Source organism: Peromyscus californicus, unplaced genomic scaffold (genome assembly GCF_007827085.1).
Source record: "Peromyscus californicus insignis strain IS unplaced genomic scaffold, ASM782708v3 Scaffold_3__1_contigs__length_106647218, whole genome shotgun sequence".
NCBI lineage: Eukaryota > Metazoa > Chordata > Mammalia > Rodentia > Cricetidae > Peromyscus > Peromyscus californicus.
Window position 1 is genome coordinate 68,628,899 of NW_026294551.1, and position 27,068 is coordinate 68,655,966.

The window sequence follows — 27,068 nt, forward strand, 5'->3', positions numbered from 1 at the left end:
AGTGTGATCTCTGAAGAGACAAAGGATCCCTGGGACAATGTGGCTATCCAGACTAGCTGAACTGGTAAACTCTGAGTTCAAGTGAGACTTGACTACACTATGTGAGGTGGAGCGTGATGGGAAGACACGTGACATCAGCTTCTGACATTATCTACATTGAAAAAAACAATGCTCAAAGAATGCACCCAAATACACACATTATGTACCCCCCCTTCACAAAACTTTTCTAAACTTTTCTGTTTCTAGACATGAGATACCTACACAGATAATGCCTTACATAGGACAAAAATCATTACACAGATAATTATACAAACTTACCTTATTATTGCAAACATGGAATTGAAGTTCTTGCATTCTCGGCAATGAAGGGCAATTTTAATAAAATGTTTAATAATCTTCATTCTTTTGAGCTGATTGGATTCACTTAAAATCTCTGAGGCAACCCAGAATGTCTCTTGGTTTACAATGTCCTCAAATTGTTTCAAGTGAGTATTTCCTGTTTTGGAATCTAATTTAAAAAGATCATCAATGTATTCAGTAGGCTCAATATTACGAAACAAATCAAAGTCCCTCATTGACAGCTGGGTGGCAACTTCAATGGTGCTGAGCTGCAGTATGGACAGTTGGCTTTCCTTAAGTAGTTCTTGGGCATCTTCATCAGAACATAATGTTTCTGTTTCCATGTTATTTTTTAGATAATACCTAAATGGGAAGGAAATTATAAATGTGATCATAAATAATTTCATTTAATTATTAGAATGCTTTCTTGATTTACTTTTTGTTTCCCAAAGTACCATTTTATGGATAGCTTTTTACCATAAACATCAGAATATTCACTTATAGATGAAATGAGAAAATAATTCAAAAGACACCTTGAGAAGTCCTACTTCTTGCCATTTGACATCTATTATTGTAAAACACGAAAATAATGATGAAAATTACCTTGAAGCCAGTCATTTTTAGAAACTACTCATATGTGTAAACCATTATGTGTTGTCCTGAGAATAAAAGCCCCATGGGGCAAAACCAGTATCTTCTCTTCAGTTGTTCATGTCGGTTCTTTGGGGGCAGTGATGGGAACTAACACAGAAAACTGGTGGTGTTGTACAAGTGGGGTCATTGCTGAAACTAAACCTTACCAAATAGTCATTAAGCTTTTGGAACTGGTTGGTGGGAGGAAACTGCAAGACCTTGGAAATGTGGGACACAGAAGTCCTAGAATGTTCTAAGTACAGTGCAATGGCCTATTTTAGTCAGACTTATGAGGAGCAGAATGCTAACACAAATGTAGACAGTTAAGACTATGCCCTCGAACTTTCAAATGGGCTCCTGGATTAGAGGTCACCTGTGATACACTCTGGCAAAGAGTATTTCGCTCCTGTCCCAAGACTCTGCTGGAAGACAAGTTTAAAAATAATTTAGGCAGAGGCAATGTCAATCCTGCTAAGGTATCCAGGTTGTGGGGCAATGCTATTACTAGATGCTTTAGCCACGTTTACAGGAAGAATTGAGAGCAAAAAGTAAGAGTAGAATCTTTAACTTAGTTTCATTATTGAAGCCTCTGTGAAGCTGGGTCTAAGGAGGGCATGCTTTTAAAAAAGATCAGTACCATTTAAAGCAATGGTTCTCAACCTTCCTAATGCTGTAACCCTTTAATAAAGCTCCCCTGTTGTGGTGACCCCAGCCATGAAATTATTTTCACTGCTACTTCATAATTGTAATTTTGCTAGTTATAAATTATAATGTAAATATCTGATATGCAGGATATCTAATATGTGAACCCCGTGAAAGAATCTTTCAACTCCCAGAGGGGTCGCAACCCACAGGCTGAGAACCACCGGTTAAATGCAAGCAAAGTGCTCTGTGTCAGGATGAAAGGGAACTGTCTTAAGGGCTTATCAGGACTTGGTGAGATCGCTCCTGTTGCAGTTAAAAGAGGGTGAACTTATAAACATATTAAAAAAAATTTCTGGCTGGACCCAGTGGCACAGGCCTCTATGTAGACTAGGCTATCCTCAAACTTACAAAGATATGCTTGCTTTCGTCTCCCGAGTGCTGGGATTAAAGCACTCAAACATCATGTCCTGTAACACAGACTCTAATTCCAGTTACTTGGGAATGTGAGACAGTTAAGATTCTATCTATTAAGGTGTGCTTGGATAACTTAGTGAGATCCTGTCTCAAAAATAATAAATTAAAAAGAGAGGGGCTTTGGATATAGCTCAGCAGTGGAGGTCTTACCATGTTAAAGGTGCAATGTTCAATTGCTAGTACTTCAAAAACAAATACAAAATATGTAAGTGAAAAACTTCCTGTTTGGCCATCTAGCCCTTTATAAACCACTGCGCTAGGACCCAAAGGGGCTTGCTACTCTATTGCTTACTCTGGCAGCAGACTGTGGCACTGTCTATGTAATAATGCATTTGCAGGTATGTAGACTGAGAGAGGTTTTAGTCATGGAAGCTTCCATCAAGATTTTTCTTTGCTTTTTCGAGACAGGGTTTCTCTGTGTAGTTTTGTGCCTTTCCTGGATCTCACTTGGTAGACCAGGCTGGCCTCGAACTCACAGAGATCCGCCTGCCTCTGCCTCCCAAGTGCTGGGATTCAAGACTGCAGCTGTCAGTCTCTGGGCAAGTGGTAAGTAAAATGAAAGGTTAAGATGAAGATACAATGGAGACTCCAAGATGCTGGAGATGTTAACAACGTGGAATGTTTCACAAGCCAAAGAAAGTAAAGAACAAATGGAGATAGTTCAAGAGGTCACAAAGGTGAATCTTCCAAAGTCAACAGAATAACACCATGTGTCCTAGATGCAGGGATGGACCTACAGGATTTAATGTTTGCCTCGATGGACTTATGTCTTGTTTTGGGTTTGACTGGTTCTTGCTATTCTCGTGTTACTCCCACTTGGAATGGAAATGTTTACCTGGTGTCACCTTCGTCTTTTTTTTTTTTTTTTTTTTTTAATTCTTAGAAGAGACTTTGGACTTGGACAGAATAAGCTGTGTGAAGCAAGTTGGAGCGATCAAGATTTTGAAGATTCTTAGAAGACGGACGAAACATGTTCTGCATTTTGAGATTGCATGATTCTTAGGGGCCAGGTTGGAAGGTTATGGTTTGAATATGAAATGTCTCACATGGGCTCAGGTGGTACACACCATGTAAGTAGTCTGAGCTGGAGAAAGCAGATCACTGGGGTCATGTTCCTGAAGGTTATACTAGTCTGTGGTCTCATTCTCTCTCCTTCCTGGCTGCCATGATGGGATCTACTCTGCTCTGCTACATACTCCCTGCTATGATGGATTATGAACAAAATAAATCCTTCCTCCATGATGCTGTTCCTGTTGGATATTTTGTGACAGCAATAAAAAAATTAATACAGTATCTGACATATGGGTAATATTACATAAATATCTGTTCATGGTGAACATGGTTTCTGACTGGCAAGAAAAAGCACATACTTCGAGACTTGTTTTCATCCCTATTCAGTAGTTGCTACTGGACCCATTTCCTCCTCTGCTCCTGTTTGAAACTTCAAGTGAGGCAAGGAAAATTAGATTTGTAGACAGAAGTTCTTAGTGGTTTCTTCTATGTTAATACAATTTGCATCTCAGCAAGTGGTATGGACCTGTCCTTGTACAAAAGACCTTTATGTCCTCTTCTCTTTAGAACAGAGCCTCTGTGGTACTTCACAGCTGAGACAGGCCCTACATTATTTACGGCTGGACACAGATTATACAGGGCTGTTCTCTCTCCTCTTTATGGCAGACTAAGGACCCTTCTAAGATTCTATTTATGTAATTTGAAGACAAAAATTTGACAAGAAGAGAAATTCCATTTTAATCTTAGAACTAAGTAGCAAAGCAGCATGATGTTTCTACCTAAAACACTCATTTTTATAGGGAATCTACAAATAGCACTTTGCATATTCAGGAATAAGCTTGTTCACCTTCCATTGAGTTGAATTCTATCAGCTAATTTGGAGAACTGGTCCGGAAGTCTTCTCTGCTTTATGACACCCTCAGGAGTAACAGAAACTTCACAGAGAGAATATGTCTCAGATGCACCAGTCAAACCAAATTCCTGAACAGCTTGGCAGACCACTTCTTTAGCTGTGGTATCTTTACTGATGATAATGTAGCAACTCTGTTGATCTGCTTTGAAAACTCTTATAACTTGATCAGGAATATCTATATAAACACAAAGATGAACCTTAGTATTTTAAAAAGTAACATTTAAAAACTCCAATAAGCAACTTGGAGTACATGGATCCCTCCAAACAATGGAATATACATTTCTATTTCACACAGGATATGACAAAAATGTATCCATTTTCTTCAGATGAAAGATACCAATAGAAGTTCACCATGATAAAAATTGTGACAATTTAGAAAACATTTTAAAGACATTATAAACATTTATTGTTATCTCTCTAGCCAACAAGTTGTTTTTTTAGTAAGGATGAAGGGACAGTAGTCCATATGTATTGTGTGTGTGCATGTGCATACAAGCGCAGGTGCTACTGGGGCCTAGATGCACTGATCTCCTTGGAGTCAACCATCATGGGATTACCATTTTCTATCACGACAAAGGATATGATACAGACCCCCCTACAGTAGATAAAATTTTATCCTTTTAAGGAATCTGACCAGCTCTTCAGTGAGAACTCTCAAAAGGTCTCTGAAAAGGCATGTATATTTTCAGGTCTTGAAAACAGTTTCCAATCCTTCACCAGAGGTTGTGTTTTATAATCTTAGAATGTGAGACAGCAAATTTGGCCATGCCTCCATTAAAACCGCTCATCACTTTCTTTCTTTCTTTCTTTCTTTCTTTCTCTCTCTCTCTCTCTCTCTCTCTCTCTCTCTCTCTCTCTCTCTCTCTCTCTCTCTCTCTTTCTTTCTTTCTCCTTCCTCCCTCCCTCCCTCCCTTCCCCCCCCTCCCTCCCTCCCTCCCTTCCTTCCTCCCTCCCTCCCTCCCTTCCCTTCCTCCCTCCCTCCCTCCCTTCCTTCCTTCCTTACTGCTATTTTGAAAGGCTTTTCTCGTCTTCAACACTGTTTTTTTGTTTTGTTTTCCTGAGACAGGGTCTCTCTATGTAATATTGGTGGTTCTGGAGCTCGCTATGTAGACCAGGCTGCCTTTACACTCATAGAGACCCTTCTGCCTCTACCTCCCAAGTGCCAGGGTTTTAAAGGTGTGCACCACCACATCTAGCTTCCAATACTTCTTGGTACCGCCTGTGTGTCCTCTTCCTGAGTCACATTAAGACACCAACACTACATAAAGTAGCAATTGTTTTCCTAGCTTTTATTGTTTTTCTTATTTTTTTGGGGGCATGTTATTTGTGTTTCTGTTTATATGTGAGTTTGTGGAGTGTGCATGTAGAGCTAGAGGTTAACATTAGTTATCTTCTTCAATGATTCTCTACCTGTCTTTTGAGGAAGGGTCTCTCACTGAACCTGGAGGCGCCTTGATTCTGCTAGATTGATTAGTCAGTGAGAACCCCAAGGACCTTCCTACTCGCCACTTCTCCAGCCCTGAGATGGTTGGTGTGTACTGCAGCACTCAAGCTTTTTAAAAAAACAAAACAAAACAAAAACAAAAACATGAATGCTAGGTATTAAACTCAGGTCCTCTTGTTTATACAACAAACGCTTCACCTACTGCGTCATCTTCTCTGCAGCCCATTTTCTAAGCTTTATATTAAATTTATTTTATTTTATTTTATTTTTTATTTTTTATTTTTTTTTTTTTTTGGTTTTTCGAGTCAGGGTTTCTCTGTGTAGCTTTGCGCCTCTCCTGGAACTCACTTGGTAGCCCAGGCTGGCCTCGAACTCACAGAGATCCGCCTGGCTCTGCCTCCCGAGTGCTGGGATTAAAGGCGTGCGCCACCACCGCCTGGCTTAAATTTATTTTATTTTTTAAGAGGAAAGTATTTAAACGTCTATATGATAAAACACTTCAAACTCTGTTCTGAGATTTTGTTACCAGCAAATAAGTAACAAAGATATGTTCCTATGATATGCATGTATAAACATTTTCTCCTTCTGTCTTGCTTCTCTTCCAAGGGAAGAATTCACACCTCCAGAATAATGCTTACCGCAATGACAGGCACTACAAATGAAGAGCGACATGACAGCATAAACAAATGCTATGTTTCCATATGAAAATAAGTTGCATTTACAAATAGGAATATTTATTGCTGCGACTACTGATGATGGCAGTAACTTTATCCTGTTTGTTCAACACTGTTTCTTAGTACCACAAGCAACACTAGCTTAAAGAAACAAAACAAAACTGTCTCAAAAGGGAAGATGAGAATAATGAAACAAGAATAGCAGGAAATAATTCTACAGAATAAAATACCCCCATGTCCTCGTGCCCTGAAAATGAGAACAAGAAAGAAATCAGCTCCCAAGACTAAAAGATCCAACTGAATATACGTGGATGTAATTTTACTTGCTCTGGGTACTCAGTAGTCTCTGTTCTAGAAAGAGGTACCAAGTTGTCTTTCTTTGATGTATTTAAAGATCGGAGTCAACAATACTTCTTGCTCAGATTTCTTGCCAATGAGTGAGTCTCTAATGTGTAGCTAATAGCACCATTATTCTTGAACTTATGTAACTTAAGGTTAGACAGTTTTATAATTCACCCAAATCAGGCATGCTTCTCTGCCTAGTGCTGGAAATTACTGTCAGCAAACGGAAGTCTGGTTGTCAGAAGGAAAGTGAGCAAAAAAAAAAAAAAAAAGAACCAAATCGTACTTGCTTGTCCCTACACTCTTAATGAACTGGGCAGCACTAAGCTCCAAAAGTGGATTTCTCTGATAGAGCTTTGGAGTCTAAGCCTCAGCAAGAGATCCTGGCTGACCTTGAGGGCATGGCAAAAGGTCTATCCCATTATTACCATCTTTAGGGAAATATATTCACCACAGGTGGGGATTTGCACAACTTCACTCTCTGTTTTTGGGAACACAAAGTTGTGTATCTTGAACAAGGCTAAAAAGCTGTACTTTCTAAAGCCATTTGTTCCTCAGAGGAAAAGACAAATTGTTCTGTAGTCACATAACAGAAAGTCAAGTATTAAAAAAAAAGGTGCTAGAAGAAATCTATAAATAGGATTACCCAAAGGCATCACAACCAAAACACTGATGAATCTACCAATGTCATGAAAACCAACCTGGAAACCAGTGAGATCAGAAGAAAACAATTTCTCTTCATAGGCACCAGCAAGAGTATAATCTTTGTTTATTTTAGAATCACTGTACATACATTGCAAACACACTGCCAGATGAAGAATCATAGACAGAGCCAAACATAATATTTGGCTCATGACAGATGTACTCATGATATAGAATTAGATTAACAGTAAATATGAGATCAAAAGAATCAAACAGGAAAAATGGTTTAATCACCTTAAAGTCTAGTCATGAAGCGAAAATGCATACACAAAAAATTCCATTAAAAAGAAAAGTTCTTTTTTTGGGGTGGTGATGGTGGTATTGGGCATCAAACATAGGGCTTTTATATATGCTAGGCAAGAGTTTTGCCACCAAGCTATCATTGCAGTCCCAGAAAGACATGCTTTAAAAGACCTTAGACGTGTACAGTATTTATTAGCCCAGAGATTCATAATTTTTATCTATATACTTGATTTGTTTATTTATTTTGTGTGACTGGTATATGGGTGGCGGGGCAAACATGTGCCACAGCACTTATGTGAAAAGCAGAACAAAATTTGGGAGTTGGTCTCTCTCTTTCCACCACGTGGGTCCCAGGGACAGAATTTAGGTGGGCAGGCTTAGTGGCAAGTATGCCCTTATCTGCTGAGCCATCTCATCAGCCCTCAGATTTTATTTTTATATAATACATGCTTTTTAAAAAATTATTATGTATACAGTATTCTGCTGGCATGTATGCCTGCACACCAGAAGAGGGCACCAGATCTCATTACAGATGGTTGTGAGCTACTATGAGGTTGCTGGGACTTGAACTTAGGATCTTTGGAAGAGCAGCCAGTTCTTTTAATCTCTGAGCCCTCTTTCCAGACCCTCAGATTTTAAGAAAACAAATTAGACAAATGAAACAAACAGAAACTCTAGATATCTGGACTTTGAAGCTAGAAACACATTTCTGGAGTGCTAACTTAATTTATTTTTAAAGATTATTTATTCATTTGCATGTGTGTGTGCTTGTCTGTACAGATGAGCACAACGTTCGAGCAGTTCCACTGAATCCCATGGAACTGACTGACTGTGGATCCCTGAAAGAGCAGTCAGTGCTCGTGACTGCTGAGCACTGCTCCGGCCTCTAGAATGATAACTTTAATTTGGTATGTATAAAATAAATAAACACTTTTAGGAAGCTGGGTGTGGTGGTGTACATCTTTCATCCTGGCACTTGGGAGGAAAAAGCATGCAGATCTGAGTGAGGGGCAGCCTGGTTTACCAAGCAAGTTCCAGGACAGTCAGGGCTGCACACAGAAACCCTGTTTCAAAAACAAAACCTTTTAAGGAGGTACTGACCTTGAGATTACAGTAAAGACAGAATATTTTTTCAGGTACTTAGAAGGATCTTTTGGAAAATAAAGTTTGCTTTTTCACTCTCGACATTTTTCTTTGCTGAGTACTTGTGTATCTACAGTGTTCCAAGTGATGAAAACATAGTGGTAAAGGAGGTAGATAATATCTGCCCTCAGGAAATTCACTAACATTCAAGGGAGTGGAAAGTGGTCAAGGAAAGACAGTGACAAGCAGGACAGCTCACAAGGTGACTAGGGGTGTGCTAACACACACATCAAAGGTTAGGATAGACTAGAAAAGGCCAAGAACTGCCAGACTTGCTCTACTCATATCAAGGGCTAAATAGTGAGTATTTTACTTATTTTAATGTACTTTTACAACAAGACAAAACTTTCCATAAAACAATGCAAATATAAAACAGGTGGGAATCCATGAACACAAAGACATAGCAAAAACTCAAATGCCCATGATTGGAGGCATAAATGTAGAACACCACATACAGATACACAAATATTTAAGAAACTCTGTTACATAAAATGGTGAGTGGAAGTGTGTACCATCTCATTTAAATCAAAGGGATCAATCAGTACCACATTTTACATTCAATGAAATTTGTGAAAAGATCTAAGTAAATTAGTCACTATAAAATGTGAGGGGTGGAGACACTTGTACTTACTCTTTCTCTAAAGTTTTACTAAAAAAAAAGTGTATGATACCTGTAATTAAAATTAAAAAGCAGCAAAAAGGCTTTAAGTACAGAAAAAAATAAAGTTTGCTACATCAAATAAATAGTATTTCAGCTACCAAGTGAAAAAGTAACCAAAAAGAGCTCTGTACGTAAACTCGGGGGTGGGGAGGGGAAGTTCACATTCAAATTTTATTTAGCCACGCTGAATTTTTTTTTCTTTTTTCTTTTTTTTTTGAGATGGGTCTTATGTAGCCCAGGCTGGCCTCAAACTTGCCATGTAGCTGAGACTGGCCTTCAACTTCTGATCTACCACCTAACTTCTGGGATTACAAGCCTGTGCCACCATGACAGCTATGAAAGCTGCAGAGACTGAACTCAGCCTTCTACATGCTAAGTGAGCACTCTAAGCTTCATCCCCAGTTCCATCCTCTGAATTCTTTAAGCTTCAACTTACGTTACATGAAAAATACTTCCACAAGCATTCCACGACACATGTTCATCTACACACACACACACACACACAAAAAGGAAAATAAAATTTCAAAAAACTTTTCACAAGTTGTGAAGTGGCATGTATATGACTCTATATGAAGACAGAAACATATACAGTTATTGAAAATAAGTAAAAGGATTCCCACCAATGAGCGCGACCTCACAAGTGAAAGAAGAACTCTGCTTCCTACTTCACTGAGTTCTCTATCATATGATCTTTTAGAAAATAACAAACTACACACAAAAGACAAAAGAATACCAAGATACTTACAGTAAAAACCAACAGCTGTAGGCAGCAAAAATAAAGCAAAATTATAAAAAGTCAGCAATCAGATCAAACTATTCAGTAGTTCTGCAGCTTGGCCTGCATGGTGACTATGATCCAATAAGAACTTTACGTATACAGAATCACGAACATCAATAAATGCTGACTAAGGACACATGCTCCCTGCAGTCAAGTATGTGCCCAGAGTAAGTTTTAGTATTGCTGTTAAATGTAAGAAGCTGAATTTGAAACTGGTAATAACTTTTCCCAACAAAAATACAAATAACATATTACTAGATAAGTCTCTCAAAAAGCTGTACATCTGGGGGTCCCAAACGTGAACTATCTATCTGATAGGTGTGTCCAGCTGTATCACTGACACTCACATATGCTGCAGTCTCAGCCGCATTAGACTTTCTCTATGCAGATTTAAAAAGCATCTCTGAGTCCTTTCAAGATGTTGTCAAGGACAGAACTGAGAAACCAATCTGAGAGCAATTTGAGAAGCACCTGCTCCTCACTTCTACAGGTGGAATACCGTCTACCTACTTTGTCCACGTCTTGCTCTTCTTTCCCTTAAGTTCTTCTTTATTCCTTCAGCATCACTTTCTAATTGTTTACTCATTTATTTTGTGTATGCATGCATGTGGAGGTCAGAGGATGGCATGCAGGAGTCAGTTCTCTACTACCACGTGGATTCCAAGGACAAAACTCTGGTTGTCAGACTTGGCAGCAAGTGCCTTAACTTTCTGAGGCATTGTGCTGGACTGTCTTCATCTCTAGTATCTATAAATGCTTAGGACAGCAATATAGCCATAAGACAAGCAAATCCATAAAATCATATGCCCTTTCTAAATAACTGCTTTCAAAAAAATATGTGTATTTAGGTTATTCTCTGGGAGTATAAAAATCTTTTATTTGTGAACAGAGTGTAAGAAATACCACTGTAGATAGAACACCTACACACAAAGAAAAACAGATTTTGATTCTACCACATGATGAAGATGAGAAGTCATTAAAATGTGCTGAAGTGATAATGTAGGGGATCTGGGCTTGAGCACTGGAGAATAACAAACACATCAGAGTAAGAAACAGCACACTGGACATGCAGAGAGAACCTACAGGTGGCAAAGCACACGGAGGCAGCCTTAAAGCACGTGCCACTCTCAAGAGATGATGAAGCAACAGGTTGTCAGAACAGGTGGCTAGAAAGAAGGTTCATCCCCAAAACACGTCCTCATCCTGGTACAGGCATTTCTTCCCGAGCACAGAACTGAACCCAGCCTGCTCTTTTCCTGCTTCTGTGACACCTTAGTGTTTACCTTTTCTGAAAGCAAAGACTTAATTTTATATACTGGCAGCCAGTTCTGTATTTATTTCTGATTTGTCTCCTGACACACCCCTCACTAATAACAGGAACTGCTAGAACTTTCAAAGCAAAGCAATCATTCTCTTCTATGCAGTCTTGACAGCCTTACAGAAAAAAGGATGTGCAACACCAGCTTGCTGAGTGCAGTAACTCTAGCGTGAGTAGGGAATGGAAGCAAACAATGTACATAACTACTTTCATTAATCTGTGTTTTTGTTAAACCTTGGGAGTTTTTAGGTTGCTATAAAAAAACAAAACAAAACAAGAAATAATGTACAGTTCAACCTTCAGTAAATGTTTTCTGTTGTGTTAAAGGGTTTTTATAGGAAAACACAAACTTTATAAATACACTTATATTTTCTTTTGGGCACTGAAATATTTGTGAATGAACTCCCTTCCTCTGTGCATTAGAACTGAAAACTTAGGCTGAATCAGAAACACTGAGGGATCATTTCCCCCATCTCCCTTGGATTCAATTACATATTCAGTTTTTAATTTTGTCTTTTCTTGAAAAGAAAAGTGATGTATGGTATATAATCCATTCTTTACAATGAAATTTTAGATCATATACTTATGTGACATTTTTATACCTCTGGGCACCAATACAAACAGAAAACAACTTGATGTTCCATACTGAAAATCATTAGTAGTGAAAAAAATGTTATACTCTGATAATAATTCTTGACCAAACCAAAACCTAAACCACCCCTCCACAACGCGCCCCCCCCCAAAAAAAAACAAACCCCAAACAACTTTAGCTTCAGGTGCTGAAATAAAATACCACTGAGGTTCTTTTATTATGAAGTTTCAGTTTAGAAGGCAGTAACCTGCTTTGGTAAAAAGACATAATTTTCCCTGGCTTTTTGCATGAAGTCAAACCCCACAGGTAAAATCTGCAGGTAAATCCAATATCTGTGGCTCAAGGCTCAGGTGACTATGTATTAGATACCAATCTGGCCACATGATGTCACATGGAAACATTACCTGAAGGATTGGAAAAGTCCAACATGCTGGTGGTGGGCTGCAAGAGATCTGGGCTGCTGGATGAGAGAGTTCCAGGAATTGGCATTATAGCCAGGCTGTGCCTACAGTGCCTGGTTCCCACGATGCTGTCATCTTGTGATTGGCTCAGGCCTCCATCACTTCAAAAGAAAGACACATATCACTTTCAAGTATTAGAGGGCACTTACATAGCAAACAATTTGGACTCCTATGCACAAAGGCATAACAAGATCAATTCAGAATGATGACTTAATCAGTTAAGATTAAAACATTTCAGCAACCAAAGAGTAACTATAATGAAGAAAAAGCAATGAAATATTTTTGAAAATTACATTAAAATGAAATATAAAATGGAAGGATTCTACTATATCACAAATAATGTTGAATTTGTTTCCTCTGGTTTTGGTAGAAAAACTCAGTCTGAATGTTTAGGGACTGCTTGAAATTTGCCAGTCTCAAATTTCAAATATATTTACCGAGCTATACATAGCCACACCACAGGAAATGTCCCTCCAAACACATGATAATCACAAGATGATTGAAGTCAGTAAGAGTTGGTTCTCTTTTAAGGTTTCAAAAACACGTATTAACTAAAAAGCCATTACCTAGGGCAACAAGAAATTCTTCTTTTAAAACACTTAGAACTATTACACAGGTAATTCTAAAATCTCTGGAAGGAAAAATATAAACACTGTCAGTTAAACTTTGTGTATTTCCCCAATATTAGTTTAATTATAAAGTAAAACTGTTCTACAGAACTTAAGATCACAGTGGAAAAGATTTCCATCATCACCAATAACCAAAATAAGAGTTCTCTCCCTAAATTCACTTATGTTGAAATGTGTTCCTTAGTATCTATTCCCATGTAAATTTTACTCAGCATAGCCTCCTGTACTGTTCTTGATATACAAACAGAGGATCACAAAACACTTACCTATTGCCATGGAAAAGATTAAACTACAATCTAAAAAAAAAAATGAGTGATATGGAATATACAGAATATATTAAAGCAAAATATAAGATTTAGGCAGACTATGAAATGAAATAAGATGCAAAGTAAGGGGCTATTAACAGCAAGAAAAAGACAGCCAGGCCAAGAGAGGGCTGCACAGTCAGGGAGGCAAGAAGGGTGGCATGGAAGGAACACACAGTGATGGCAGACAGACTGTTAATTAGCTCGTTGTCTCAGATGAATTCCTTTCTCTAGCTTGCCATTGGTTGAAGCCTACTATAAGGACTAAGTCAGCTAAAGCAGATGAAAAATGATATTCCTATTCTTATGAAGAGAGCCAAGTACTTTTACCAAATTAAAACGAGAGCAATTCAAAACTAGAGAGGAGGAACATTTATTTTAACTGACACTGAGAAGTAGAGGCACAACAATACAACTGATATAAATAATGTTATTTATTCCCAGGGAGAAACATCAATCGACTCTTGGGAGAAGTAAGGTTTTATTTGGTAAGTAATTCATGCTTACCCTAAACTAGCTCTCTACAACTTGGTCGGCACTGCTAGCTGTCACAAATAAACATTTGAAGATAAGCTAAGAGGAGAAAAGAAATGCTGTCGCGTATTTAAATCATAAAAAGTATAAAGGCGTATGTTTAAACAATAGTCTTTCTCTAACTGTTTCTGCAAACAAACACACCAGTGTTTGGATTCATAAGGTCAGGTAACTGAACCCAAGGAAACAAACCTTTAAAGAGGTGATCCACTCTCATTAACAAAGCAGAACTACAACACAATTAAAATTAGCATTATTTTTTGATACAAGGTCTCATGTAGCCTTGGCTGACTTTCAACATTCTACTAGAGAGAATGACTTTGAATGCCTGATCCTTCTGCCTCCTCCTCCAAAGTGTTGGTATTCCATGCCTGCAGCACCACATCTGGATTATGTGGTGCCTAGGATCAAACCCACAGCCTTTCAGATGCTGGGCAAACACTCTGCCAGTTAGGCCATGTCCCCAGCACTAAGTCAGAATTTTTTGTTAAAGAGAATTCACTATAGAGACAAAGTCCACAGAAGATTAAAAATTCTTAATACGTACTATTGTCACTGATGCCACTTAACATTAATTCTCCTTTAATAATGAACAGATACAACACTATCTAGCTATACTCATGTAATAGCAGGCTATAAATTCATGGTAATTAGGGTGTGAGCATGTAGAGATGAAAACTCTGTCAGGCACAATTCAAGCTATGACAGGAATGAAACAATTGGCAAAAAAATCCATGCTTAAACTTGAACTGATAAAGCCTATTTGAGAAATAATTATGTCATTTCTTACCAAAACAGTCTCCTGAGAGGTGATGCAGTAACAGAAACAAGACATTTTTGAAAAATTCCTCAATAATTAGTTCCCTGACACTAAATTTATTTAGAATAAAAGCAATTAGTTTCATAATGAAACCAAAGAGGCCACAAAACAGCACCAATGTGCATACGAAAAATAACCCCAATATTAAAAGCAAACAAAAAATATACTGACATTTGGAGAGAAAAATAGTCTTGATGCACAAAACAAAGCAGTGCATTTCTAGAAAGATACAGAATAAAAGTTGAGTGCAAAAAAAAAAAAACCCAAAAAAACAAAAAGGGAAATTTCCTGAACAGCCAAATATTCTCAGGTTAATAAAAAGTGTACTTTTATGTCACAGTTTACAGATGTCCCTCAGATCAATAACTTATCTTCACTTTGACTTTTAAGAATAATTTTCCACTTTAAAAGTATGTAATTGCTTGAGATTTAAGTGTTATCTACTTTTATCAGAAGTATCTACTTTTTTTACATTCTTTCCTTCTTGCTCCCACAGATGCTGCTGTCTGTGACAGCTTCTCTGGGGCTATGTGGGGAGGAGTCTGTCTTCATGCCTCTCCTAAGGAGTTCTGGCACACAAAAGATAATCAGAAATTATAGAATTAAAATTATTATTATTTTTTGAGACGGTTTCTCTTTGTAGCCCTGGCTGTCCTGGAACTTGCTCTGTAGACCAGGCTAGCCTCTAACTCAGAAATCTGCCTGCCTCTGCCACCCTAGTGCTGGGATTAAAGGTGTACACTACCAGTACCTGGCAAAATTACTTAATTTTTAATTTCAATTAAAAGAATCCAAATGTTTAAAGCAGGAAACTTGGAAGATACAGGAAGAAAGAGGGAAAACTTATTTGTACTTTGTATATATATAAAAAAACAAACCCAAAGCAGACACTTGGACATCTGTCCTTGATAATTTTTGTGTCTAACATACCACTTAGCTAACCACTTTCCTGTACTTGGACTTTCAGTGTACTCCTAGCTCTTATGAGTACAAGACTACAGGAGTTTGAGGCCAGCATGGGCAACACAACAGGGCGGCACCACCACCACCACCACCACCACCACCACCACCACCACCACCACCACCACCACCACCACCACCACCACCACCACCACCACCACCACCACCAAGCTCCATGGAAAGGGTGTTGCATCTTTGGATAAACATCTATATGGATCATTTGAAGTCGCATTCTCTGTCTATTATCTACTTGACATCACAGTGATGTTTTCATCCGTAAGTGACTTAAGTTCTTCAGAAAGGTGAATCTCTGTAGTGGTTTGAATCACTATGTCCCCTATAGGCTTACATATTTGAACACTTTATCACCCAGTTGGTAGTACTGTCTAGGGAGGCTTAGATAGTGTGGCCTTGCTGGAGGGAGTACATCACTGGGAACAGACTTTGGGTGTTTATAGTCTCATTCCATTTCCTGTTTGTGTTCTCTGCAAAATGGCCAATTAGTTGGGTGAGTTTCTGAATGCTAGGCTTGTAACATAAGTTCCTATATCTAGCTAGACTGCAAACTTTTGCCAAAAAAATCATTTGCTGGACGTGGTGGTGCATACCTGTTTCTAGCAATTGGGAATAAGAGGCAAGAGGGGCTGAAGAGTTTGAGATTAGGCAGGGCTACAGAAAGAATACAATACGGGCCAGAACTACATGGGGAGACCTTGTTTAAAAAAAAAAAAAAAAAAAAGCCAAGAACTAGTACTATGGTTCAATGGCAGAACACTTGCCTTGCATGGGGAAGGCCTCCCAAAAACTGCAAGAAAAATTTATTCAAATTCACTTTAAATGATTTGACTGTTAAAATAATAATACATGGTCTCAAAAACACAGAGTAGCTGGTCAGACAGATAAAAACGAGAAAGTAGCTCTTATAAAACTGGCTTCAGAAATTTATATGACTCTAATCTATCTCTTAGGATTTCAGTGACTGAAATGATTGACATTTTACTCTACTGCATGAATAGAAGAGATGTTTAGCACATTTTTATTCATGCTTGTATTTAGCTAACAACTTCTTGAGGCACAAAGCAAAAAACTCAAAATGCTTACTGATTAATAAATGAAAAACTAAATAAAAATATATTCTGAATTTAAACAAACCCATTTCTAGTAGATTTTTTCTTCCTTTGTTCCCAATACAAAGTCATCATGTGGGAAGTGCTCAACTAACTGTCCCTGGTGATAGCAACTTCTGTCTCCTGCCATGAACTTGGAGTCTACGCCTAGCAACCTACTTCCTCTCTCCAAAGAATATGCATGCCATTGATTCAGCTGCTCAGAAAGGGTCACAATTATAACAGTCTCTGATTTTAGATGATATATGACACAACTGTGCCACCAGTCACAACAATGTACACATTCCAGACCAATCGATCAGGGCTTCTGGAAATGAAACTCAAGATTATTACCTGCTAAAGAACTCTCCATGTGAATTATTTTCTGCTTTCTGGCCCTTAGATTATTTTTCCCTTTCCACAGTGACTTCTGGTCATCTCAAACTCCCCAACTTCTTTAGTGTGGGCTACCCCTTTAATAGTCTTTTCACCCAGCCTCTACTGGTCTCACTGTTTGTGATATGTATAATATTAAATATTTTTGCTATTTTAAAGTTATGTTTCTATAACCTACTCACCTTAATGAAAGCAGTGACTTAGAAATGAATGAGCAATGAGCTCTAGAAATGAGCAATCTAGCAATGAATGTGCCCCAAAATTCAACATGTCCAAATTTATAGATCCAGTGATTGAAATTGGACCCAAAACATAAAAACGCACAACACGAAACAGTCTTTTCTAAAATTCACAACACTAAAAGCTACTAAACAGTGATAAATCCACAGAGATAACGGGGAGAGTTTTAGATTTTACTCATCTATTATTGAAGATTTTATGATGTATAAAACAAACATGACTCACATCTCTTATCCCTACAATAAAAACTTCAGTTAATATGACAATCTGACACAATCGATTGGTACTACCTACCTAAATAGTTTTGGAGGCAAGATACTAAATCTTGTTTTATCCAAAATTTTTCTGATTTTGTTTCTTCCCCCTGAAACGGTGTTTGCTTTAACTTTCTTATTCCCTTTCTCCTGCGATGTCTGTTCAATATCTCCTGGGACATCCTGGATTGAATGGCGATTACTTTTTTTTTCAGCAATTTTGGGAATATGAGGAACACCAGATTTCTCTTGTTCAGTCCTACTGAGCAATTCTTTGAACACTGTGGAAATAAACAAATTCATCATTTCCTTTTTCCTCATTAAAATGTTTTATACCAACACATTTTAGGGAAAACCACCACTTTATCAGGTGCATACTCACTTTAAAATTATCTGCTAGATCCACAAAGTGATAAAATGAAGTCATTGGGAATAACAGAAAGGAAATGGGCAGGCTGCCAGCATGTGTGAAAACGTGCACTTTGAAACGAGACTGCCTGGCCTCACACATCTCACCACAACTGAGCTGCAGCCCAGCCTGAGAGGTTGCTTTTCTTTGTCCTTTCCTTTCTCCTTCACTTCTCTGTCCTTTCTTGCTCTCCTCCCCACCATCCTCTTGCCGTTTTGACATAGGATTTTGCTTTACAGGTTGGGATTGAACTCTCAGTTATCTCGGACTCTCAAGTGCTGGGATTACATTATGTGTCACTCCACTGGGCTTGCTAAAACACCACCACCACCCCAAAAGATATTAACTGTATATACTTATGGAGATCAGGATGCTATTCTATGCATTCATGCAACATGCATTATCATATCTTCATTTCTGCACTCTCCTTCATGCCTTTCCTAGCCTTGAATAATCTTAACCCTGTTTTCAGGTGAATACTGCTTTAGCTGCCACAGAAAAGAGAACATGCCACACTTGTCTTTGTGTGTCAGACTGGATTACCTTAGTGTAATGTCTTCCAGTTCCATCCACTTTGGTCAAGTGTCAGGATTTGACCTCTGTTATGGCTTAATACTCCTGAGTATTATGTACCATCATCCTTTTACCTATTAATGGGCCTCAGACTGACTTCGGATCTTAGCTATTTGTTAAAGCAGAAAAAAACAACATGCACTATCTCTCTGGTTTCTGACTTCATTTCTGTGGCTGTCCACTGAGGAGTGAGATAGCACCAGCACACACTAGTTCTATTGTTTAGCTATATGAGGAACTTTTCGTTCTCTCTACAGGAGTTACACTAAGTATTGCCACTGACAGTGTAAAGAGTTCCTTTCCCATGGGCACCAAACTAGAGCCGACCCTGAGGGTGCGAGAGCAGGAGAGCTGACAACCCCACCCTCAACTACTATGTGGTGGCATGGGTGAGAGATGCCTTCCTCCCTCACCTGTTACTACCTGTGGCAGGTGAGAGACTTGGTCCTAGGGTCACAAGAGTGGGAGAACTAGCCCTGACCCTCACTGGCTGCACCCGGGAGAGCTGATACTCCCTGCCTCCCGTATGCCCCTTAGAGCAATCAGGAGAGAGGATCCTTGCACCTCACCTGGGCAAAAGAGTAGAGCTGGCCCTGGTGGTGTGAATGAGAATGACTCGGTTCTGAGGACCCGAGAGCAGGAGAACTGGCCCCGCTCCTTGCTGCAGGCTGCACTGGGTGAGCTGGATGAGGCAGTGCTGGAGAGCGGGGTAGTGAGGATGAGGGAAAGCTGGTGGAAGCTGGTGGACTGACCAACTCAGCTACCACTCAGGCCCAGAACCAGAGCTAAGAGATGGCCCACCCCAACATCCACCTCATCTGTGAACTGTTGGAGCAGGTGAAGGGGATGAACCTACAGATCCAAAAAGCAGGATCTCCACGACACAGGACAACAACAGGATTGGCAAGAGGAGCCCCAGCGAGAGCCCTTTATCGGTGTATCCGTGGGGTAGCAGAAGCCAGAGGCCTCGAGCCAGACCAATGACTCGTGGCAATGAACACTTGCAAGTAAAGATGAACAGATTAAAGAGTAAACCTTGTGAGTCAGCAGGCCACACTACAGTTTCCACAACAAGATTCTCTCTCCCCTCTCTCTCTCGTTTTGTTTGGTTTTTCTTTTAAATTATTTAGTTTTGTTTTGTGGGGGAGTTTGCAAGGGCAGAGGGTGGATTTGAGGGGAGGTGAAGATAAGTGGGATTGGAATGAATGATGTGAAATCCACAAAGAATCAATAAAAGTTAAAGAAAGGAGTTTCTTTCTCATACATCTTCCTCATCAACACATATTTTTTCTTCTTTGTTTAAAGATACTTATGACAGAAGATAACTGTGGTCTAGATTTACAGTTTTCTGACCATCAATAATATTGAGCACCTTCTCAAATATCTGTTTGGACATGCTTGTTTATTCTTTTGTGAAGTGTTTGTTTAGATAATTTACTCATTAAAAACATTGGATTACTTGTTTCTTTTTTTTTTTTTTTTAAAGATTTATTTATTTATTATGTGCACAGAAGAGGGTGCCAGATCTCATTACAGATGGTTGTGAGCCACCATGTGGGTGCTGGGAATTGAACTCAGGACCTCTGGAAGAGCAGTCGGTGCTCTTAACCGCTGAGCCATCTCTCCAGGCCCCTACTTGTTTCTTTTTTCCTTTTTTTTTTTGAGACAGTGTTTCATTATGTATTTCAGCCATGCCTTGAACTTCAATCCTGCCTCAGCCTCCAAGTCCTGCCCTTTCCTTTTTCCTTTCTTGTCTTATTGTTTTGGAGATAGGGTCTTAGGTAGCTCAGGCTAGTCTTGGAGTCCTCCTGCCTCCACAGACCAGCTTCTTAAGTTTTTTATACAGTCTGGATATAAAGCTTCTGTTAGAACTGCCAAATATCGTTCCCTATTCTGCAGGGTCTTCAACAAAGATGAGACTACAGTGCCAAACTAGATGCGAAATATGAAAATGACATTAACAATTAGCTTTATTTTACTTTTATTTATGTGTATATATGAGTGTCTGCCATGCGGTGCACGTGCCTACTGAGTCCAGAATAGGGCATCCGATTCCCTGAATATGGAGTTACAGGTGGATGTTTCCTGATGTGGTTGCTGGAACTCAGGTACTCTGGAAGAATAGCAAGTGAGTGCTATTTAACCAGTGAACCAACTCTCCAGCCCCAAGAGAGACATTTTACTTTGCCTTCATGTTTGAATCCTTTAGGATTCATCTTTGAAAGATATTTTGCTTTACTAAATTAAAGTTCCTTTCAGTTTCTAGTTTTAAAAACTCACCTTTGTTTAAACCACTCGGCAAAGATAAAAAATAGCTTGTCAAGCTAAAATCAAGAAATTTATCCATTCAGAATGTTTACTAACCTACAAGTGGTATATACTACACCAAATGTCTGTATGTTTCTCTAGGTGTGGAACTTGCAGTCAGGTAAAATAATTGGTGTAGGGAGAACACAGCCTTAGAAGCTACTTAGGACAGTAGGAAAGGAGTAACCTTACGAAAGTTACTTTATGAGAAAAGATTTTAAAAATGAGATTTAAAGTCAACAAAGAAAGGAATGATTCTAAGTAAACACGATATTTAAAAGTCCCTGTGGTAGAAGGAGAACAGGAAATGAATAGACACTAAGGTAGAAAGGCCAGAAAACAGTAAAGTGTCCCAGTGTTCTGTTATGAGAACAGAAGGGGCAGCAGGTTCCTCTGAATGCAGCAGGTGTGTGAGAGGACTCAATGGTTTAAAAGACACTTCTATCTCAGGTGGAGATGGTGGTACATATATGTAACCCAGCATTCAGGAGGAAGGTATTTGGTCTGGGCTACATAGTAAGTTTCAGTCTAGGCATGGCAACACAGCAAGACCTTCTGTATCAAAAAAACCCAAACAAACAAACAAACAAACAAAAACAAAACACAACCAAAACAAAGAACAAACAGCAACAAAAACCAAACCAAGAGAAGAAAAACTAAATCCTTAAGAGAGATTTAAATGTACATTCTAGGGCTGGAAAGATGGCTCAGCTGTCAAGGGCTAGATTCACAACCAAAAAAAAAAAAAAAAAATGCTACTCTAGAACCTAAAAGTTAAATTTCTAAAACTAAAATCATTCTACATTTTAAGCACCAGAATGAATACAGTACGAACAGGATCAGGGTTGATGAGATGGCTCAGTGGGAGAAACTGCTTTGTCTCACAAGCCAGATGACCTGAGTTTGGTCCTGGATCGGGTAGTGTTCATCTGTAACCACAGCACTACGGTGATTGAGAAGTGGAACAAGACAATCACCATGAAGCATGTGGGCAGTTACCATGGATATTCAGGGTGGTAGAAGCAAGAAAGACCCTACCTCAAAAGAGGGTGGAAAGAGAAAGTTGTTCTCTCACTTCCACAAGTGCCTCCAACAATCAACAACAACAACTAAAAAAAAAAACAAACAAAAAAACAAACAAACAAACAAAACACCTTATGTAGGATACTACAGAAAATATTAATCTCTGATTTGAAAAAGAGATAGAGAGGGGGTTTAAAGGCAGTATCTGAAGTGAAAACAGCCACGAGAATTTTAAAACCAAGCAAGACATCTATAGAGAAATGGATAAGACCACCAAAACAGAGTCCTCCACCTTCAATTTTTTTTTTTTTTTTTGGTTTTTCGAGACAGGGTTTCTCTGTGTAGCTTTGCGCCTTTCCTGGGACTCACTTGGTAGCCCAGGCTGGCCTCGAACTCACAGAGATCCGCCGGCCTCTGCCTCCCGAGTGCTGGGATTAAAGGCGTGCGCCACCACCGCCCGGCTCACCTTCAAAATTTTAATAAAGAATCCTTCTAATGCTTAGATCTTGTAAAGAACAATGGTGCTTGTGGTTGTCCTGGGGGCTACAGGTCCAATACTTGGTTTTTAAAAGTTTTGCAATGCTATTCAGATCTGCCATTTGGGGTCACAAAATGATATGTCTCAGACCTGATAGGTTTATCTGCAACAGTGGTTCTTAAAAATCTACATTTCCCCCAATATTATCAAGCTGGGGGCATGTTGAGGAGTTCAGAATCAACTTTATGAGTTTGTCTTCCCCATCTTAGTTATTGTGGTGGTTTGAAAGAAAATGGCCCCCATAGGCTCACAGGGAGTGATATTTTAAAGGACTAGAACATGTAGATTTATTGGAGTAAGTATGACCTTGTTAAAGGAAGTCTATCACTGGAAGTGGGCTTTGACATTCCATGCTCAAGCCAGGCCCATGGTCTCTCTCTTTCTGCTGCCTGCAGATCCCGATGAGGAACTCTCAGCTAATTCTCCAGCACCATGCATGCCTGCATGCCACCATGCTTCCTGCCATGATGATAATGGACTAACCCTCGGAACTTGTAAGCTAGCCCCAATCATAAGAGTTGTCAAGGTAATAGATCTAAATAGCATTGCAAAACTTTTGAAAACCATGCTGTGGTCATGGTGTCTCTTCATAGTAATAAAATTTTGACTAAGACAGTTATCAACCTAGTTTTTTTATTTTTAGCCTCCCTTGTGTTTTGTCCTAAGAGACCCTAGAGAGCTGTGGTAATATACTGCGTACCCCAATAAAGCTTACCTGGGGATCAGAGGACAAAGCTAGCCACTAAATTAGACATAGAGGTCAGGCAATGGTGGCACATACCTTTAATCCTATCACTTGGGAGGCAGAGATCCATCTAGATCTCTGTGAATTCAGGGATACATGACAATAACAGAACCAGGCAGTGGTGACACACGTCTTTAATCCCAGGAAGTAATATGGCAGGACACAGAAAGTTATATAAGGCATGAGGAAACAGGAACTTGCTCTCTTGAGGCTGAGGATTTTGTAGAGGTAAGCTAGTGGCTGGCTGTTCTGTATCTTTCCTCTTTCAGCTTTCACTCCAATATCTGGCTCTGGGTTTTTTAATTATAAGACCTTTTAAGATTCGTGATAGGCAGAAGGACATAGAGGGAAGAAGGCGGGAACAGGCACAGTGGTATAAGATGAAGGAGTCCTTTCTCCAGAGGACTGGCTCTTGTAGGCTTCTGCGGCAGGCTATTGTGACTGCTCTGTACTGCTCCAGATCATCATGGAGAACAAGGAAAGTAAAACAACGGAGACTTCCTTCATTTTGTTGGAGCCTAAAGATTTCCCTTTCTATTTCCTTAAGACACAGTACTCACATCCAGGTTTCAAGTTCCTTTAGTCCACCTTGGGGGACTGTTACCGGGGAAGATAGTAAGTTCACTAAGATGGTACCCTGAATTCTTAAGTCCTTCTGTGGCCTGCCTGTTCTCAAATATATGAGTCATGATTCTGTTCAGGTTTTATGGTTAAAATCAGTAGAAGAGGAAAGGTGACATGAATTTACTACATCTTATCTAGAAATGGAACCCATAATTCAGTTTTTATTTCCACTTACAAAAGCTATTCTGGCGTGCATGCACTTCTGGCTCATACAGACTTTTCCCAGTACTTCAAAATCTTTGTTTGCTTAATTATTTTTGAAAAAAATTTTTTTGAAATAGGGTGCGCCCAAGTTACGCACCCCCCACCCCCTTGCAAGGCTCTTGACATTCAGAACCAGGAGCAAAATTTTCAAGTTTTTTTTGGTTTCTTTGAGAGGAAGCTACAGTTCGGTTCTATCTGTTTGAGAGTCTATGAGAGTTCCAATTCCAAAAGGTGCTGCTCGAGTGTTCTGGTCCTTGGTGAGCACTGAACTATAAACCATCACTGTTCTTAAAAGTTGTTTCTTTCTCAATGATTTTTTCCCCCCGACTTTCTGTTCTTGTTTCAAGAGATGAGGTTTTAAATCACTAGACAGGTTTTCTGTCCCTTCTTCAAATTAATTCTTCTTCTTCTTCATAATCTGAAAAAGATCCTCTACGCCCATCTTCTGCTGCTTTCCACTTGATATCTGACCTGACTTTAAGACAGTGCCAGTCACTGTGAACATTATATAAAGATGAAGGCGCCCCCTCCATTTCCACAAATGTTCCATAAATGTTTGTTTGAGGTAGTCTTTGGTGTTCTGCTTGGTTGACTGCACTCTACCTGGCATAAGGAAAGAGGTATGGGCTGGCAATGCTTTGCTCTTCCCCAGCTCCCACACTTTTGCAGTACCATGTAGGTCCCCATCCTTGACCACAACCAATGTAGGATTCCTGGGAGGACAACAGAATTCTTACTACCCAGAGGCTCATAGGTTATGGCTTCCCTGTCCTTTATATCCAAAAGCCTTCCTTTCCCCCCAGGGCCAATGTTGCTAAGTACTTGGTATCAGTAATCACTTTTGTGACAGGTGCAAAGAACTCTCAGGTTCTCAGATCCTTAAGAATTCTATAAAACACACTTGATGGGAGAGACTTAATAATTGGCTCAAGGTGACAGAATAAGGATTGCTTTCATATTTTTCAAAACTGGAATTCTTTAATTTAACCTAAAAGCTGGCATTAGTAGACAGTGTAAATCCAGAAAGTAAAAAGCTCTGAAGGCTTCCTTATTTAACGCTGGAAAACTGCCCATCGACAAGTTAACATGAAGTAATTATATCCAAGGCACTCAAATGAAAAGAGGAAAATCACAAAATACTTCATTTTTCTCTATGACTGAAGACAGTTTAAAGAAAGACAAGCCAAAGTGGAAAAAAAAAAAAACACACACACAAAAACCCCCCAAAACACATCATTTTCTACCCAAAAAGGCATACTTCTAGGATTCTACTGTCATTCTGATTGCAATCTAATCTACCTAAAGGGATTTTTGTGTAAGAACTCCTAAGTGGTCTTTGGTTTTTAATTGTTACTTTAGACTTACTGTTAAATTTCTCATGATTTTAGCCAAAATTCAATGGAGTCTAAAGCAAATGATAATAAATCTTTCATAAAAATCACTCAACCAAAAGAATGTTATATCTTGTTAAAAGCACAAGCTTTTTGTTTTTTTCTTTTTTAAAAAAGACTTATTTTATTTTTACCTTATGTGTCTCTTCTGCCTGCAAATATGGAGTCAGATAACCCTGAACTGGAGTTACAGATGATTGTGAGCCATCATGTAGGTTCTGGTAATTAAACCTGGGTTCTCTGGAAGAGCATCCAGTGCTTTTAACCACGGAACCAACTCTTCAGTCCCCAAAGCACAAGCTTAATACATGTTCTATTCAGATATAAATATGAAAAAACAAGACAGCGCAGGGCTGGAGATGTAGCTCAGCTGTAGGACACTTGGGCAGCATGTGAAAGGCTTTGGGTCCAGGCCCTCATACCACAAAATTGAAGAACACAGTGTAGCTACTATAAACCTTTCTACAGAGAAAGGAAGGACATGCTGTTTAGAAATCTCACTCATAGATTTAGAAAGCTTCACTGAATTTATTTGATGAAACAACTACTCTGGCATTTGATTCATTGAAGAAAGCTAGCTTTGTACATTCAGAGTGGAAAAGAGCCTGCTTATGACTTCAAAGCTTTATTCAAGTCATTCAAGTTTTACTTTTGTACTCTGCACTATATAGTACACAACAGAAGCTCAACAGATACTTTATATATAACTGAAGCTATATCTCTATTTCCATGAAATTTAGATCAAATGAAAATTATAAATTATAAAATCATAGTAATCTTAGGATCTTATACAAAAAAGTTTATATTTTACTATCATCTACCTCACTGAAATGACTTTTATTACTTTTCTGTTTTTTTTTTAAAGATTTATTTATTTATTACGGATATAGTGTTTTGTCTGCATGTATGTCTGCACACCAGAAGAGGGCACAAGATCTCATTACAGACGGTTGTGAGCCACCATGTAGTTGCTGGGAATTGAACTCAGGACCTCTGGAAGAGCAGCCAGTGCTCCTAACCTCTGAGCCTTCTCTCCAGCCCACTTACTTTTCTATTTACATATAATAAAACAAAAGCTTACCTCAGTAGCTGTTACAACAAAACTTACCAAAAATGTTGGTCTTCACAGTAAGTGCAAGGTGAGTATTATTCCTCAAAATTTCAAGAGCTTTAACATATGTAATATTCTCAAAGTTTTGTCCATTGACTTCCATTATCTTGAAAATATTTTTAAAATACAAATTAAGAAAGAAATAGTATTAGTATCACCTATTACCTCAAAAGTTTAATATTAGAAAAACCAAAATAGAACTTGAATAAATCACTCCATATGTGAGCAATGATTATTGTTTTTAGAAACTGGACTACCATTTTTTTTTGTTTTACTGTATAATTTCCAATCCTCCATCATATGTATTTTCAAAGGTCATTTTCTCTGGGATCCCAAATGATATGACTTAGCAGTCAAGACCTAGAACTGCTGTTGTAAAGGATGCAGGTTCAGTTCCCACTCGCATGGTGCCTCACAACCATCTCTAACTCCAATTCTAGGTGATCCAATACTTTCTTCTGACCTCGGCTGGCACCAGGCAAGCATACGATGCACATTCAGGCAAAACATCCATACACATAAAATA

General features: G+C 38.9%; 1 protein-coding gene across 16 annotated transcripts in view; it reads right to left on the minus strand.

Moving 5' to 3' along the window:
• Rapgef6 (Rap guanine nucleotide exchange factor 6) overlaps positions 1-27,068 on the minus strand; it is a 186,915-nt gene that overhangs the window by 40,135 nt on the left and 119,712 nt on the right. For 10 of the 16 annotated variants that reach the window (XM_052757753.1, XM_052757739.1, XM_052757742.1 and 7 more), the window contains 6 exons: positions 26,540-26,648; positions 17,658-17,898; positions 12,317-12,474; positions 9,970-9,984; positions 3,950-4,190; positions 319-702 (listed from right to left, as the gene is read on the minus strand). In XM_052757753.1, coding sequence (XP_052613713.1) covers positions 319-702; positions 3,950-4,190; positions 9,970-9,984; positions 12,317-12,474; positions 17,658-17,898; positions 26,540-26,648 — 1,148 coding nt within the window. Of the gene's footprint in view, positions 1-318; positions 703-3,949; positions 4,191-9,969; positions 9,985-12,100; positions 12,475-17,657; positions 17,899-26,539; positions 26,649-27,068 lie in introns of those variants that run through there. The other 6 variants (XM_052757743.1, XM_052757741.1, XM_052757750.1 and 3 more) reach the window with 2 other exon arrangements.